At 38.9% G+C, this 15,000-nt stretch overlaps 1 protein-coding gene across 1 annotated transcript in view; it reads right to left on the minus strand.

Moving 5' to 3' along the window:
* LOC143020477 (ornithine decarboxylase-like) overlaps positions 1-6,921 on the minus strand; it is a 14,737-nt gene extending 7,816 nt beyond the window's left edge. Inside the window, exons 1-8 of the mRNA XM_076176901.1 lie at positions 6,841-6,921; positions 5,764-5,886; positions 5,300-5,393; positions 3,991-4,067; positions 3,342-3,514; positions 2,805-3,159; positions 1,894-2,079; positions 707-916 (exon numbers count right to left, since the gene is read on the minus strand). Of these exons, the coding sequence (XP_076033016.1) occupies positions 707-916; positions 1,894-2,079; positions 2,805-3,159; positions 3,342-3,514; positions 3,991-4,067; positions 5,300-5,393; positions 5,764-5,886; positions 6,841-6,921 (1,299 nt within the window). The remainder of the gene's footprint in view (positions 1-706; positions 917-1,893; positions 2,080-2,804; positions 3,160-3,341; positions 3,515-3,990; positions 4,068-5,299; positions 5,394-5,763; positions 5,887-6,840) is intronic.
* Positions 6,922-15,000: the final 8,079 nt, after the last annotated feature.

Here is a 15,000-nt window from a genome sequence, read left to right on the forward strand (position 1 = left end):
GGACTTACGATGACTTACACGGGTATCTATCTAAAAAGATAGGAATCCTGAAAGAAAAAATAGGCGGATCAAGACATATGAAATCATTAGTTACTAAAGGTAGCAGCACACTAGGCTAGCATGCTACCTCAATCTGCTACTTCGTTTGAGTAGAAACGACTTCGGTTACAATATTCTAGACTTCCGTATGAACGTTTCAACAATGTGTCTAAATTTTATATAGGTTTAACTTCTTTTAGTTCGTTTTTCGGCTTCTCAATATATGACGCAATATTAATTTGACATTTGGAAAATTTGAAAAAAACAAAAAATCGTAATCAAAGTCGTTTGTACTCAAATGAAGTAGCAAAAACGAGCAGCATGCTCACAAAAAGTGCCTAGTTTGTCATCACTTTAACATATTTGAATCTATGAGTCGTCGATCAACAATGAGAACCCACTGCGTCGTCAGTGAATTTTCGTGGTCTCTCAGATAATCCTTTATCCCAGGAACTACGTGCAATCTTCAACCACCCGTTAAAGTTCATCTCATCTACACAATGAAGACTTCCGAAGATTCTGTCCAAGTAGGGGATGTCATCGAAGTGAGGGCTTTGTGTGTGTGTGTGTGTGTGGAGGTGGGGGGGATTCTCCAAACAAAATCTAGCGTCACGATTTCAAGAGCATCATTCAGTGGAGTATCTGATTGGACCTGTAAAACACTTACCAAAAGTTCCGCGGACATGGTTGGAATGACCTGAGCGGGTTCGAAACCATTAAAGTATGAGGTATTCGAAAGTGAGTAGGCTCCCATATCCTCCCACATCAACCATTCCCCGACTTGCATTATGGGAAGTGCCACGTCTTTGCACACCACGTCCTGACCGTCGCATGTCTGACCAAATATGGTAGTTGGTACCTCCTCTCGCTTCTTCGCCTAGAAAAGGGTGCAAAGATTTGTTAAATCTTCAGTGCATTAGGATGCTCACTGGCCGAGCGGTTTTGAGTGTCGCTACTTGCGGCGAAGGTCGAGGTGACGGCAGTCGGAACGTAGACGCCAGCGAGTTGAACCATGGGTATGGTTGATCAAATTCCACACTACAGAGTCCTCTGTAAGGGGTACCATCCTAGCCTCCTCATACAAGGAGTTCACGACGTTAAACCGAATCAATCACAAAGTATTTATCTATTTTTAATGATGAAACCTTATTTTCCTTTAGGCAACACTGCAAAATAGTTTAAATCTCCTTATCAAGGTATATTTATTATATTACATGATAGATACGTTTTTCATTAATACGTTAGCGCGTGCACAAGCGCGCGCGCACACACACACACACACACACACACACACACACACACACACACACACACACACACACACACACACACACACACACACACACACACACACACACACACACACACACACACACACACACACACACATACATACATACATACATACACACATACACACACAGCACACACATAAATACTCCCATCAAGAATATCAGCGCTATGAGTGAGGTACCGCTTGATACTGAAAGAATAAACAGTCACCATCAAATTTGTCAATGATGTAACAGTATTTCCATTCTTCCTACTCACCTAGGATTACCCACACCATACACATCAACATCCCTCCTACCTTAGAACATTCCCCTACAAGCAGCCAACTATGAAACTAAACTATATTTCAGCAACGGTACGATACTGTCCATAAGGTGACAATGATTCAAATATACACATAAATATCCACATAAACACAAAAATGCGTGCATGCACGTACTCAAACACACAGAAGAACAATGTGAATTATGGAGAGTTGTTATCAATCTTTTACATCAATTTCCCCCTGATTATCTGAAATGAAAATAATTGTAAGATTATATAAGCCGAACTGCTACATACCCCACAAGAAAGAGAAACTGGTAGTGATCTCATGGGTTCTTCGAAGCATCCACTTTTCCCATCGTTGATGTAATACTCCATGGCCTCCCTTTGGCCAGTCGGGTCCTTTTTCTTCCTTCGGCCCGTGATCTGGGTTGCCAGTGTGCAAGAGGTGTCCACAACGTAGCGACCTGGCTCGCCAATGATCTGAAAAAACACTGGATTCCTTATCAAACTTACCAACAAGACCAACCAGTCACCCTTATAAAGTAGATCGGCCATATCCAAGTATACTTATGCCTCAGCTTTCCTTGGAGGTAAAATACGGAAAGAGGAGACGTCCCAACTCTCCTTGCAGGGAAATATGATGGCTGTATTATATGGCACAGGAAGCTTGGTGGCTACAAAAGCTGTAAACATTCTGAAAGGATGAACTTATTTGATTATCTAAAAAAAAAAAAAAAAAAAAAAAAGAGGTATAAACCACTAGGCATAAATAATACATTGTTCATTAATTCACACAAAATATAGTTTGCTTAACTATAGAGTTTTTAATGTTATTCTACCTTTAGTAAGTATAGAAAACAATTATTTATGCGTTGAATATATCGAAGAGTATCCTAAATAGTAGAAATGGGTCATAAGAGCATTACAATGACTTTTAGAGAATCTTAAGACTCACCATGTTATAGAATATCAATTATTTCTTAAACATTCGTGAAAACAAATATTCTCACTGTTTATTTCGGTTATCTTGATTATATGATAATAAGCATGTTACAAAAGAAATTACAGTATGTATTAAAACCTATATTTAGGTCTTTGGGACCAGAACCGACTCACCATTTTGGTACTTTTACCTGAGAGATAATAAAAAAAAAAGAGAGAGGGGGAAAGCGATGAATGGCCTAGCAATAACCCACGCCACCAACCTTTGTGATGCCATCTCTTGGAAAAAGAAGATCCAACTGATGACTGACCACCTCGGCTATCTCCTCGAATTTGTTGTCCCTTCCCCCGCTGAAACCTCCACCAATGTCCAACAGATAGGGACTGAAGCCAAACGCCATAGCCTCATCGAAGACTCTCCTAGCGGTAGCAATTGCTTCAGCGTAGACCGAAGGGCGCTTGCACATCGAGCCCACGTGGAAGGCCACCCCGATCACGTTGAGACCCAGGTCTTTGGCCTCTCGCAGGAGGTTCCTAGTTTCCTCAGGTTCGGCGCCGAATTTGTTTCCGAGGATATACGTGGCATCTTTGTCATCACATCGAACACGTAGCAAGAGTCTGCCAAAACGACAAGAATTAGGTATGTGGGCCTATAATTCTACTCAGTAGGCATGCGAGGAAAATTTGTATCAAAAGTTTTGCTGATTCTAGCACACGCACTTAAAAAGGTTGCCCACCCCTGCCCTAGATATGCCCTATAGGAATGTCTCGTGATAACTAGAATTAGTATGAAGAATTACTTGGCACTAGGATAGGTCTTCTTAATCTTGTATAGTTCATCTAGGTTGTCGAATGTGAGGAGTTCAACGCCAGTCTTCGTTGCATAATGAAGATGTGAGGTCCGCTTAACCGGGTTGGCAAAGACGACACGAGAGCTCTTTGCGCCAGCATCCAAGACACATCTTATTTCACTCTGAAATTGAAACACAGGGATTCGCATTGGCGAGCTCCTAACACGAGTAACAGGCATCTATGTTCATATCTGAAAGTTTTAGCCTCCAATACAAAAGAAAGATAAGCTTGGATAAAAGTTTATCACATTCCTATAGAAAGGGTGCTGCAAAATTAAAGAATCATCCCTTGGGAAAATGGTTTGGTGCGCGTCGAGGGAGAAGGCGACATTGGCAGGGGACACGATAAAGGGTCTTAAGTATTTCTAGTAACTGTTAATAATGTGAGCCTTTGTGTTTTGCTTTTTGTGTAGTATGTGGAACGGAGAAGGTAATTTTCATTCCAAAATTGACTGCTGTATAAGAAATGGCGATTGGTGCAGCCAACTTCAGCAAAAAGGACAGAAACATACTCATAGATGGCAGGAACTTATGTGGATAAGTTTACTACACCCTCTAGATGGAATGCTATGGTACGGAAATAGAGAGGGGTACAAACCTTTGAGGCGCAGTCGAATCCACATCCAAGGCTCACAAGTATATCTATTATGGCACGTTCTGGGTTGCATTTCACCGCTGAAGTATAAATAGGCAGGTTAATATGAGTATCCTAATCTCATCATATCATCCTTGTATGATACTTAATTGCCTAAAGTTTAGTCAATTTTGTATCATACACCAGAATACATGTTTGGGCCCTAAACACAGTCTGATATCAACATCGAATTAACATAAACATTAAGTAGGTTATTGCAATTTAGCATACAGGAAGAAGTTTTTCATATGATTAGAAAGAAAACAGGATCAGGTGAAAACCTATTAATTTTCTAAACTAACAGAAATCGTGCAATTGAGAAAATAAGTGTTCCTTGACGCTTGTTGGCATGAAGTCATTGTACCCAAATAAAAACGTGTAACTGTCGTTTTTCAGGTATACAGTGAGTGGAAATCTCATTCATATTAGCACTTGCTATAGTCTGTGCGTTCCAAGGCGTCCCTTCAGGGGGTGGTATACTCATACGTTGGGATTTACTACTAGTCATTCTGAAAAATCACCCTTAGTACATGCCTCCTTTTCTCTCCCTCTCTCTCTCTCTCTCTCTCTCTCTCTCTCTCTCTCTCTCTCTCTCTCTCTCTCTCTCTCTCTCTCTCTCTCTCTCTCTCTCTCTCTCTCTCTCTCTCTCTCTCTCTCTCTCTCTCTCTCTCTCTCTCTCTCTCTCTCTCTCTCTCTCTCTCTCTCTCTCTCTCTCTCTCTCTCTCTCTCTCTCTCTCTCTCTCTCTCTCTCTCTCTCTCTCTCTCTCTTTTATTTCCCATCGGCGTACTATTTATTTTTCTATATTCTGTATATAGTAGAAGAAATTGTATAGTGCAATGAGTATCACTTTTTATGATTATAATAACGATTACCTATACCCTATCACACCTGTCTCACCTGTGACACCTCAGCGTGGCAACATGGGGGGAAAAAGCGCTATTGCCACGTGTCATACAATTTATTCAGATCATTGTTATAATCCTAAAAAGTGATACTCATTGTACTATATAGCTTCCTTTATTATATACAGAATATGAAAAACAAATTCAAATAGCACATAGATAGAAAATAAGAGAGAGAGGCATGTACCAAGGTTGATTTGGCAGAATGGTTATTAGTAAATCACCAAGTATGCCACACCCTGAACAGACTCCTTGGAGCGCACAGACTATATCAATACGTCGATAAACTTACTTTCCTGAATGTGCGGTGACGTTGTCAAGAGTCGATGCATAATTTTTTGCAAAAGAAATTGAGGTTCAATCTACTTACCGTAGAAAAGATCCACTCGAGGAAGAAGGCGTCTCCAGCGCTCCACTTTGCGAACTATGTCGTCCAGTTCGAGAACCATGAAGGAATCTTCTTCCTAATTCCAGTGATAAATGTCATCAATAGTACATTTGAATGAAACAACTCTTATGAATTTTCAGTACTTCAGTTTCATGTTCTACTAAATGTGTCCCTTTTTAAACCTAATACAGCTACCAATGGTAACTAACGTCTTACGACAGCCATAGTGGCCCTACCAACGACATTTCCTGTATCATTTCTATTGATCAGCAATGAGTGACAAGTAACTCGGCCACATGCCAATGTACCTTCGCCCATAAAAGAACTAGTAATATGTTGCTTTTCAAAAAAAAGGAGTGCAGTTCATGTGATAAACACACAATCTTGTAGATATAGATTAGCTGAGAAAGTCAGAAATACCAATTCACAAATCTTAGAATGCTCACCAAAATACCCTCGATGTTCTGTTGCTCGGAAGTTATCCATGAAATAACCCCTGTCTCTTGTTTGTAGCTTGTATTTATTACATGAACCTTGTTTTGTAAAAATTCAGTCAAACCTTCATTTGTCTAGTGGAATTATGTGAGTCGCTCTCGGTAGCAAACGTCAAATGAATGAAGAGGTGGCGCACACACTTCATCGACTTTCTCGTTCTACTGCATGTACAAGTCCCCGAAGTGCTCAGTTGTGTACGCCCCTGCCTTGCCTTGCCTTGCCTTGCCTTGCCTTGCCTTAACTACACATTCGTTTTCTTATCTCCCTGCCATTAACATATACGAAGATGGCTCACGGTCTAACCTCGGGATGGGTCATGCAAGTCAGAGAGACTACAAATTCGTTTTCTTATCTCCCTGCTATTATTATGTATGAAGATAGCTTACGGTCTAACCTTGGGATCGGTCATGCAGACAGAGACAAGAACTCAACTCCTTGTCTTCACTGCAGCAGTCTTTACCTCCCAAATATTTGCTAGTCTCACCGTATTACGCCTTATTCCAAACTTTCCTTTCATTCTACAGAATCACCTCTGATTCACTCAACGCCTTAGAAGATCTATTCATCTTTCACTTCCACCCTCCACTAATCCACGAAACCCACCCTTAGATCATTCGAATGTTCTCCCACCTCAAAACTGTGTCCTTTTGATAAGTATCATCCCGGGAGCGAACAAACCGACAACGCAGCTCTGCATGCAGTGTCATCTTCTCGATGTTTTTACCCCATCCTCCAATTCATTTCTGGATCCCTTTTGTCTTTTAATTTGTTTGCTTTGTAACATAATATTTTAAATTTTACTTTGCATCTACGAGTATTAACAATCTTGTTACACCAGCACAGTACATACACGTTTCCTGATGTCATCATTCAGATACACTATGGATCAGATGCCAGTAACTGATCATGCGTAGTAAGCCAAGACATTTACCAAGCAAACACTAATGGATAACTATTACCAAATCATCTATACCTTACAGTATAAAGACGTTATGGGAAAACACCTTCAGGCGTTGGTGTGCGAGTACCTTTGTTTGGGATAGGATGTCCTTCAAAACATCCTCCTTCGTTTCAGAATCACGAAGGATTCGAATCTTGTGTCCGTTCATCACGATTGTGCTCTGAATGTCTCCAAGTCAAAATCCTTCCGGTGGATACTCGACGGTGCAACCTGAAACCATCAGTTCATCAATTCTGGGTCAGGGAGCGCACTCCTTCACACATTATATTTACAGTATGTCGAACCAGGGACCATGTAACTTCCAGGTTAATGTGAAGGTCAACGGGCCACGAAGCTCACTCCAGTCTATAGAGTTTCACCCAGACATCATAAATGTCACAAATCTGCGATACATTCATGTAGGATGTTTCTGTGGTTGGTGGGGTTCAGTAATCTTATTCCCTATAGGAATGCAGTATAGAATAGGCCCATAAACGCAATGTATGGAACACTTGAGGTAATGTACAATATCAATATGCAATGTATACATGGTCAAGACGAAATGAATTAGTTTCATACTTCCCAAAAGTGCTTGACATAGTATAAAATATCTAGGGATTCCGTATAATTCCTTAGTTTTACACAATACTAACATTATTACATAATACTAACATTCATTCCATCATTCAAATCTTCACTCACGCTACGTCGATACGATGAAATATATTTGGGGCTAAAATGTATTACTCTTTAAAAAAAAAAAAAAAAAAATCTTTTTTTGGAGAGACGTGCCATCATGAAGTCAGGTCTTTGGATGATAACGTTACACTGATGACCAACAGCAACTGATAAATGTACACAAGAATAGAGAAGTGGGGTAAATGACAATTACAATGCACCTATTGGTTAGGTACAGGATCACACTAAAACATCACCTCAAAAATGCATACTATCCTCTACTCATCCTCTAGGGTGGTCGACTCGTTCTCGAGGTAAACAGGTAAACACGCAAACACACAAACACACACACACACACACACACACACACACACACACACACACACACACACACACACACACACACACACACACACACACACACACACACACACACACACACTATATATATATATATATATATATATATATATATATGTATGTAAACTACATATATCTATATACATATAAATATATATATATATATATATATACATATACTGTATATGTATATATAAATATAAATGTATATATACATACATATATATATATATATATATAACACACAGGAACCCACAGTCGGAGAAAGAATAAACTTTGAATAAAGAATAATCCTATATTTCGGCTATCAACTGTAGCCCTCTTCAGGAAAGTACATAAGATAGAGAACAGAGGGGACTTATAAACTACAGTAAGAAGAGATGTGGACAGTTGACCTCACTCAGGCGCGGGGCAAACTGGGGTGGCGGAGGAGGGAGGGGGTGAGGAGAGGGGAGGATGTAATGTCCGCATTAGCTTATTTATTGCTGCGCGTGAGATTATGTCAGGTGTCCACTGCCCTTTAGAAATATTAATATTAGGGCATTCCTCAATTAATGCTGATTCGACTATTTTCCTCCTGAAACCACAGTGGGACTTGAACACTAATCTGGCCTTACCCCAGTCGAAAGAATGATTCTTATTTTTAACATGAAGAAATACAGCCGAATTTTCTTGCCCATACCTAATTGACCTTTTATGTTCTGCCAATCTAGTGTTCAAGTCTCTCCCGGTTTGACCCAAGTAAACCAAATCACAATCTTTGCAGGGCAAACAATAAACACCAGGTGACTCAACTTCCTTCGGTTTTTGTTGAACGTTCACAATTTGCTTACGTACGGTGTTAGGATAGTGATAGGCAATAGTGAGACGTTCACGAGGAAACAATTTAGTAGAAGAACTGACGGTATTATTGAATGGAATTTTTAAAATGTCCTTAAAGGAGCGGTGAAAATTTGAGGGGACGGAAGTTTTAAAATGGTTGGCCCTAGCCTTACTGAGGGCTTGGTCCAGAAACCAAGGTGGATAAGCCAACTTCTCCAGTTGACATTTGATCACCTCAATCTCTTGGTCCAGAAAATGAGGACTGCAAATCCTGAAAGCCCTCAAGAAAAGGCCAGAGGCAACACTTTTCTTGACATTGTCAGGGTGATTGCTAAAAAAGTGGAGATAACTGCCTGAATGGGTGGGCTTACGGTATACTGTAAAGAATAAATTATCATCAGTTCTTCTTAACAAAATATCCAAGAAAGGGATTTGGTGTCCTTCTTCCCATTCAACTTTAAATTGGTTCAATTTATCGGGGTCAATTGGTTCAATTTAGTATGGGTTCCAATTTGTCTCCTGTTTTGGCCAATTTGTACATGGAGTATTTTGAGTGTTCCCTTTTGCCCAGCATCAAACCGCCCGAAATGATTTGGCTCAGGTACGTAGACGATATCTTTTCGGCATGGGATGACAGTTGGGGCCCATTTGAAGTGTTCCATGATAAATTGAACCAATTGACCCCGAATCTTAAATTTAAAGTTGAATGGGAAGAAGGACACCAAATCCCTTTCTTGGATATTTTGTTAAGAAGAACTGATGATAATTTATTCTTTACAGTATACCGTAAGCCCACCCATTCAGGCAGTTATCTCCACTTTTTTAGCAATCACCCTGACAATGTCAAGAAAAGTGTTGCCTCTGGCCTTTTCTTGAGGGCTTTCAGGATTTGCAGTCCTCATTTTCTGGACCAAGAGATTGAGGTGATCAAATGTCAACTGGAGAAGTTGGCTTATCCACCTTGGTTTCTGGACCAAGCCCTCAGTAAGGCTAGGGCCAACCATTTTAAAACTTCCGTCCCCTCAAATTTTCACCGCTCCTTTAAGGACATTTTAAAAATTCCATTCAATAATACCGTCAGTTCTTCTACTAAATTGTTTCCTCGTGAACGTCTCACTATTGCCTATCACTATCCTAACACCGTACGTAAGCAAATTGTGAACGTTCAACAAAAACCGAAGGAAGTTGAGTCACCTGGTGTTTATTGTTTGCCCTGCAAAGATTGTGATTTGGTTTACTTGGGTCAAACCGGGAGAGACTTGAACACTAGATTGGCAGAACATAAAAGGTCAATTAGGTATGGGCAAGAAAATTCGGCTGTATTTCTTCATGTTAAAAATAAGAATCATTCTTTCGACTGGGGTAAGGCCAGATTAGTGTTCAAGTCCCACTGTGGTTTCAGGAGGAAAATAGTCGAATCAGCATTAATTGAGGAATGCCCTAATATTAATATTTCTAAAGGGCAGTGGACACCTGACATAATCTCACGCGCAGCAATAAATAAGCTAATGCGGACATTACATCCTCCCCTCTCCTCACCCCCTCCCTCCTCCGCCACCCCAGTTTGCCCCGCGCCTGAGTGAGGTCAACTGTCCACATCTCTTCTTACTGTAGTTTATAAGTCCCCTCTGTTCTCTATCTTATGTACTTTCCTGAAGAGGGCTACAGTTGATAGCCGAAATATAGGATTATTCTTTATTCAAAGTTTATTCTTTCTCCGACTGTGGGTTCCTGTGTGTTATTTACAAATGTGCTACTACATTTCTATTTAGAAATATATATATATATATATATATATATATATATATATATATATATATATATATATATATGTGTGTTGGACAGAAGGACGACAGAATGAGTGGAAGGGTGGTGAGATAAACACCGAGTAATGTTGGAGTGTAAATTTACTGACGTTTCGTCCTTAACAGGACTTCTTCAGAGTATGAGTACATAAGCATAAAATCAACATATATATACACGCGTTCATGTCCGCGTTTCTGCTAACCCACGCCACTCGAGTCCGCTTGTTTCCTCATCTCCCGGCGGATGAGTCGTCCGGACATTTGAGACAGTTTGATGAATCCGTCCCTGTGATTAAGGCAAGGCTAAGATGCTATATATGCTGCCTCAACTAGTTTCCTCTTTTTCTTTTCTAACCCCTGTTGTAAAATCTCTACCCCGCTACAGTTGGGAAGGTGTCCAAGTTGGTCCAAATGGACCACCAATGCGTTGGAAGTGCGGTGGGCTTTTAGGTCGTTCTTGTGTTCGTATGTTCGCTCGCGTAGACCTCTCCCAGTTTCTCCAAAGTAGCTCAATTCACAGCTGCTACATGGTATTTTGTATACCACGCTATTAGTGATGTTGTCTTTTCTCTCCTTACCTCTCACTATTTCGCCAATTTTCATGCTGGATGAGCTGGCAATCTTCAATCCTGTGTTGCGTAGTAGGTGTCCTAGTTGAGGCAGCATATATAGCATCTCAGCCTTGCCTTAATCACAGGGACGGATTCATCAAACTGTCTCAAATGTCCGGACGACTCATCCGCCGGGAGATGAGGAAACAAGCGGACTCGAATGGCGTGGGTTAGCAGGAACGCGGACATGAACGCGTGTATATATATGTTGATTGTATGCTTATGTACTCATACTCTGAAGAAGTCCTGTTAAGGACGAAACGTCAGTAAATTTACACTCCAACATTACTCGGTGTTTATCTCACCACCCTTCCACTCATATATATATATATATATATATATATATATATATATATATATATATATATATATATATATATGTATGTATGTATGTATGTATGTATATATAATAGAAGTGCCTCCCCTAAGGGCTTGACTTTACTCCCATGAACCAATTGAATTTTCTTCTCCACCCTTCTCCAATCAGAGAGACTATTACAAACGCCTTAAACAATACTGCTAACTCAAGCAATCCCGAAATCAATGGATCACTGGCTTAGTTTACATATTATTGTATCAGCATAATACAACAATTAAATCGGGTCCCTAGCGGTTATTTGTAAACTTTAGACGAGGAGCGAGATTATGCAACGCCTTCGCCTAGACTATTATTTATCAAATATCCAACTCATAAAAATTAAATTCTCGCCACCTACCCCTCTATCTACCTTACTTGTCTACCTTTATCTGACAGCCTCTTACAGTTATACATGGGTTACATATTTGAGTGCATGATGGCAGAGGTGATATTTTAGCTTGTTTTTGATATTACTGTATATAGTATGAATTTGAAAAAATATCTTGTAAGTATATTGTGCCAAAATTGCACTGGGAGATGCTTGGTATATAATTATTGATTTCTATATATCTGAGATTTGATATGTTTACATAATGTTTGGTATTAATGAATCTTATATCTGCTATTCGTAGTATGTGTTTGTTTGTTTGTATTAGTTTATTTGTATTAGCTGTTGGTTGGTATGTACAATTATTTTTGGTAGATCTATGTGGATTGGAGAATTTGTTGTGTATTATTTACATCTTATGAATGTAGATTTTTTGGGATACTATGTTAATTTGAAGAATTGGTAGTGAATTATGTGATCACTTTATGTCTTGGTATGTGGGATCTTTTTAATGCATTAGTTAATCATTTTTTTCTTATACGTGCATGCACTTATTGTTCTGAATATTGGTATATGTGTTTATGTATTTCATCGTTGTTCAGTTTACTTGTTGAAGATGGTATAATTTTGTATATTTCTATTGATATATATGTATATACCTATTAGTGTATCTACCTACTGGTGCATATGTGTAATTATTCTTACAGTATCTATTAGTCTTTGGATATCTTAGGAGTGTGAGTGTGTGTAAAAAATATATTATTTACGTTACGTGACGAAAGCTGAAGAGCAGTGTTGGTTGGATAGCCCGGATAGCACTATGGGTAACTGGAGACTGACGGTAGAATGATGACGTTGATTAGCGATTCGCATCTGATGCTAACTTTACCTGAATATTTGCTGGCATTCCAATTTTTCAGTGTTGGTTAACACTTGATATATCTCAGGCGGAGGTAGGAGCTGGGCGGACGGGGTGGTTTAGGGCCTGTTGCCATGCTGAGACCAGTGGTGTTACCTACCGATTAGGTCGTTTACTGAGATTGCGGTTTGCGTTGATTGTGGGTGTTCTTCCTTAATTTAATTTATTTTCAGGTACGAAGATATATACAAAGAGAGATAAGGGAGAGGGTCCCCTTGCCTCTACTAACTAGGTCACTGACCTAGGCACGCCTGTTCTATTGAAAGGACATATAACATGAGCTGGATGTGAACTCTCGGCCCCTACCACAAGTCATAAACCACTTAGACCACACAACATACACTCCTCAACACCAAGTTGATCTTCTGACATCACCATGGATTCAGGTCTTCAAACCCCAAACAGTGCATGGACGAGCTGTTTCTGGGTACCACTGTAGATGCTTATAAGTCTACACAAATAGATATAAGGCTATAATGGAAGTACAGGATTTAGTTACATGGCTTTACAAAGAATGTGATGGCGGCACTACGTAATATTGAAGAATTAGAACAGATGATGCTGTTTCCATATGATCACCGAATCTCATTAAAGACATTGTCACACTGGAAAAAGTACAACGGCGAGCCGCAAAACTGATTCCAAGTATCAAAAATAAATCATACGAAAATCGACTAAACATATGAATCTGTTTTCCATAAAAACGTACACTCAGAGGTAACTTGATACAGGTCGATTCTAAAGGTAATTGACAACATCAAAAGTGACAAAATTTTCACACTGAATGAGAATAAGACAAGAAATAATGGTCTTAAACTGTCAGGAAATAAATTTAATTTGGAAGTAGGTAGAAATAACTTGGCCAACCGTGTAATTAATGAATGGAATAAACTTCCTGCAGAGATAGTGTAATGTAGTTCAGTTCGAAGCTTTAAGATTCGTTTAAATAAACACCTAAGCAAGATTCCATTTATTTTATATTATTTGGTTATTTGTTTGTTATTGTCTGTTTGTTTATTACTTGCTTGATTATCATTTATTATTATTTATCTGTCAATTTATTATTATTTAACTTTATTTGTTTGTTATTGTCTGTTTGTTTATTACTTGCTTGATTATCATTTATTATTAATTATCTGTCAATTTAGTATTATTTAACTTTACCTATTTATTTGTTTATCTATTCATTTATTTGTTTGTTTATTTATTTTATTTACTATCATTTATATTGTTATAATTTATATTTATTTATGGATTGATTTATTCATTGACTTATTCATCTATTCATTTACTTATCATTATTATAATTTTTCTCATCCGATCTAGTTATGGACCAAAAGGTCTCCCCTCGGCATGCTCCCCCTTTGTAATCCTTTGATCAAGATGTGGAGAGTAAAATTGGAGAGCCTCTTTATGAGAGATTGGAGAGGGGAAAAAAAAAAGTAGTAACAGTGTAATCCTATTTGGAATTCGGAAAGCTGAGGAAACTGCAATGGCACCATTGATTCCCAGTACCCCTTCACTTCTCTAAAGTGTCATCAACCACAGCAATGTCAAAGGTGGATTCCACCTAACTTATGAACTGTTGGGTGGAGTATTACTTTGACTCTCCTTTCCTATGACAATAACTTTTAATGGAACAACAATCTCGTTTTTCATTTCCTTCAAGATTCTTGAATACAACCGTCAGGCCCTGGTCTTTTATTAACCTTAAATTTTTCTATACATAATTTTTAATGAAAATATAAGTTTTAGGCTCTTTTCGAATTATTTATTTCTGATAATTGGAATACATTTTGTGGCTCACAACTGTATTTTTTTTTCAACCTGTTATTGTCTTTAATGAGATTTGGAGGTCAAATGGACACGGTATGTTGAAGAATGATCCTGACATCTTTTTCACATGGCCGGTGAAATGACAAATGAACTTCAATGTCTCAAAGTGCGGCGTGTTAAACGTAGGGCCACACAACCCCAAAAATACATATAGCTTAGAAAACACGTTTTTTAGAGAAAATTGAGTGTGAGAGAGTGTTGGGATTTCTAGTGAGTCCTGACCTTAAATCGAGGAAACAGACCAATACATTAGCACCAGGAATACAGCTGACAAAGCATTAGGTTTCATTGTTAGTATGGTTACGAATATAAAGGCAGAGGTAATTGTCGAATTTTATCTCGCTTTAGTTACACTGATCCTTGGTCTCTGTCTTCTAGAATGGACATCGGTTCACTAGAATCAGTACAGAGGAGAATGACCAAATTGATACATGGGCTCACAAGACAGGCTTAGACACCTTAACTTACACTCTCTGCAAAGACGCAGAGTGCGGAGGGATCTAATACAGGTGTTCAAGTGGATCAACGACT

The sequence above is a fragment of the Oratosquilla oratoria genome, chromosome 40 (genome assembly GCF_046742065.1).
Source record: "Oratosquilla oratoria isolate Oo_2021 chromosome 40, ASM4674206v1, whole genome shotgun sequence".
Lineage (NCBI taxonomy): Eukaryota > Metazoa > Arthropoda > Malacostraca > Stomatopoda > Squillidae > Oratosquilla > Oratosquilla oratoria.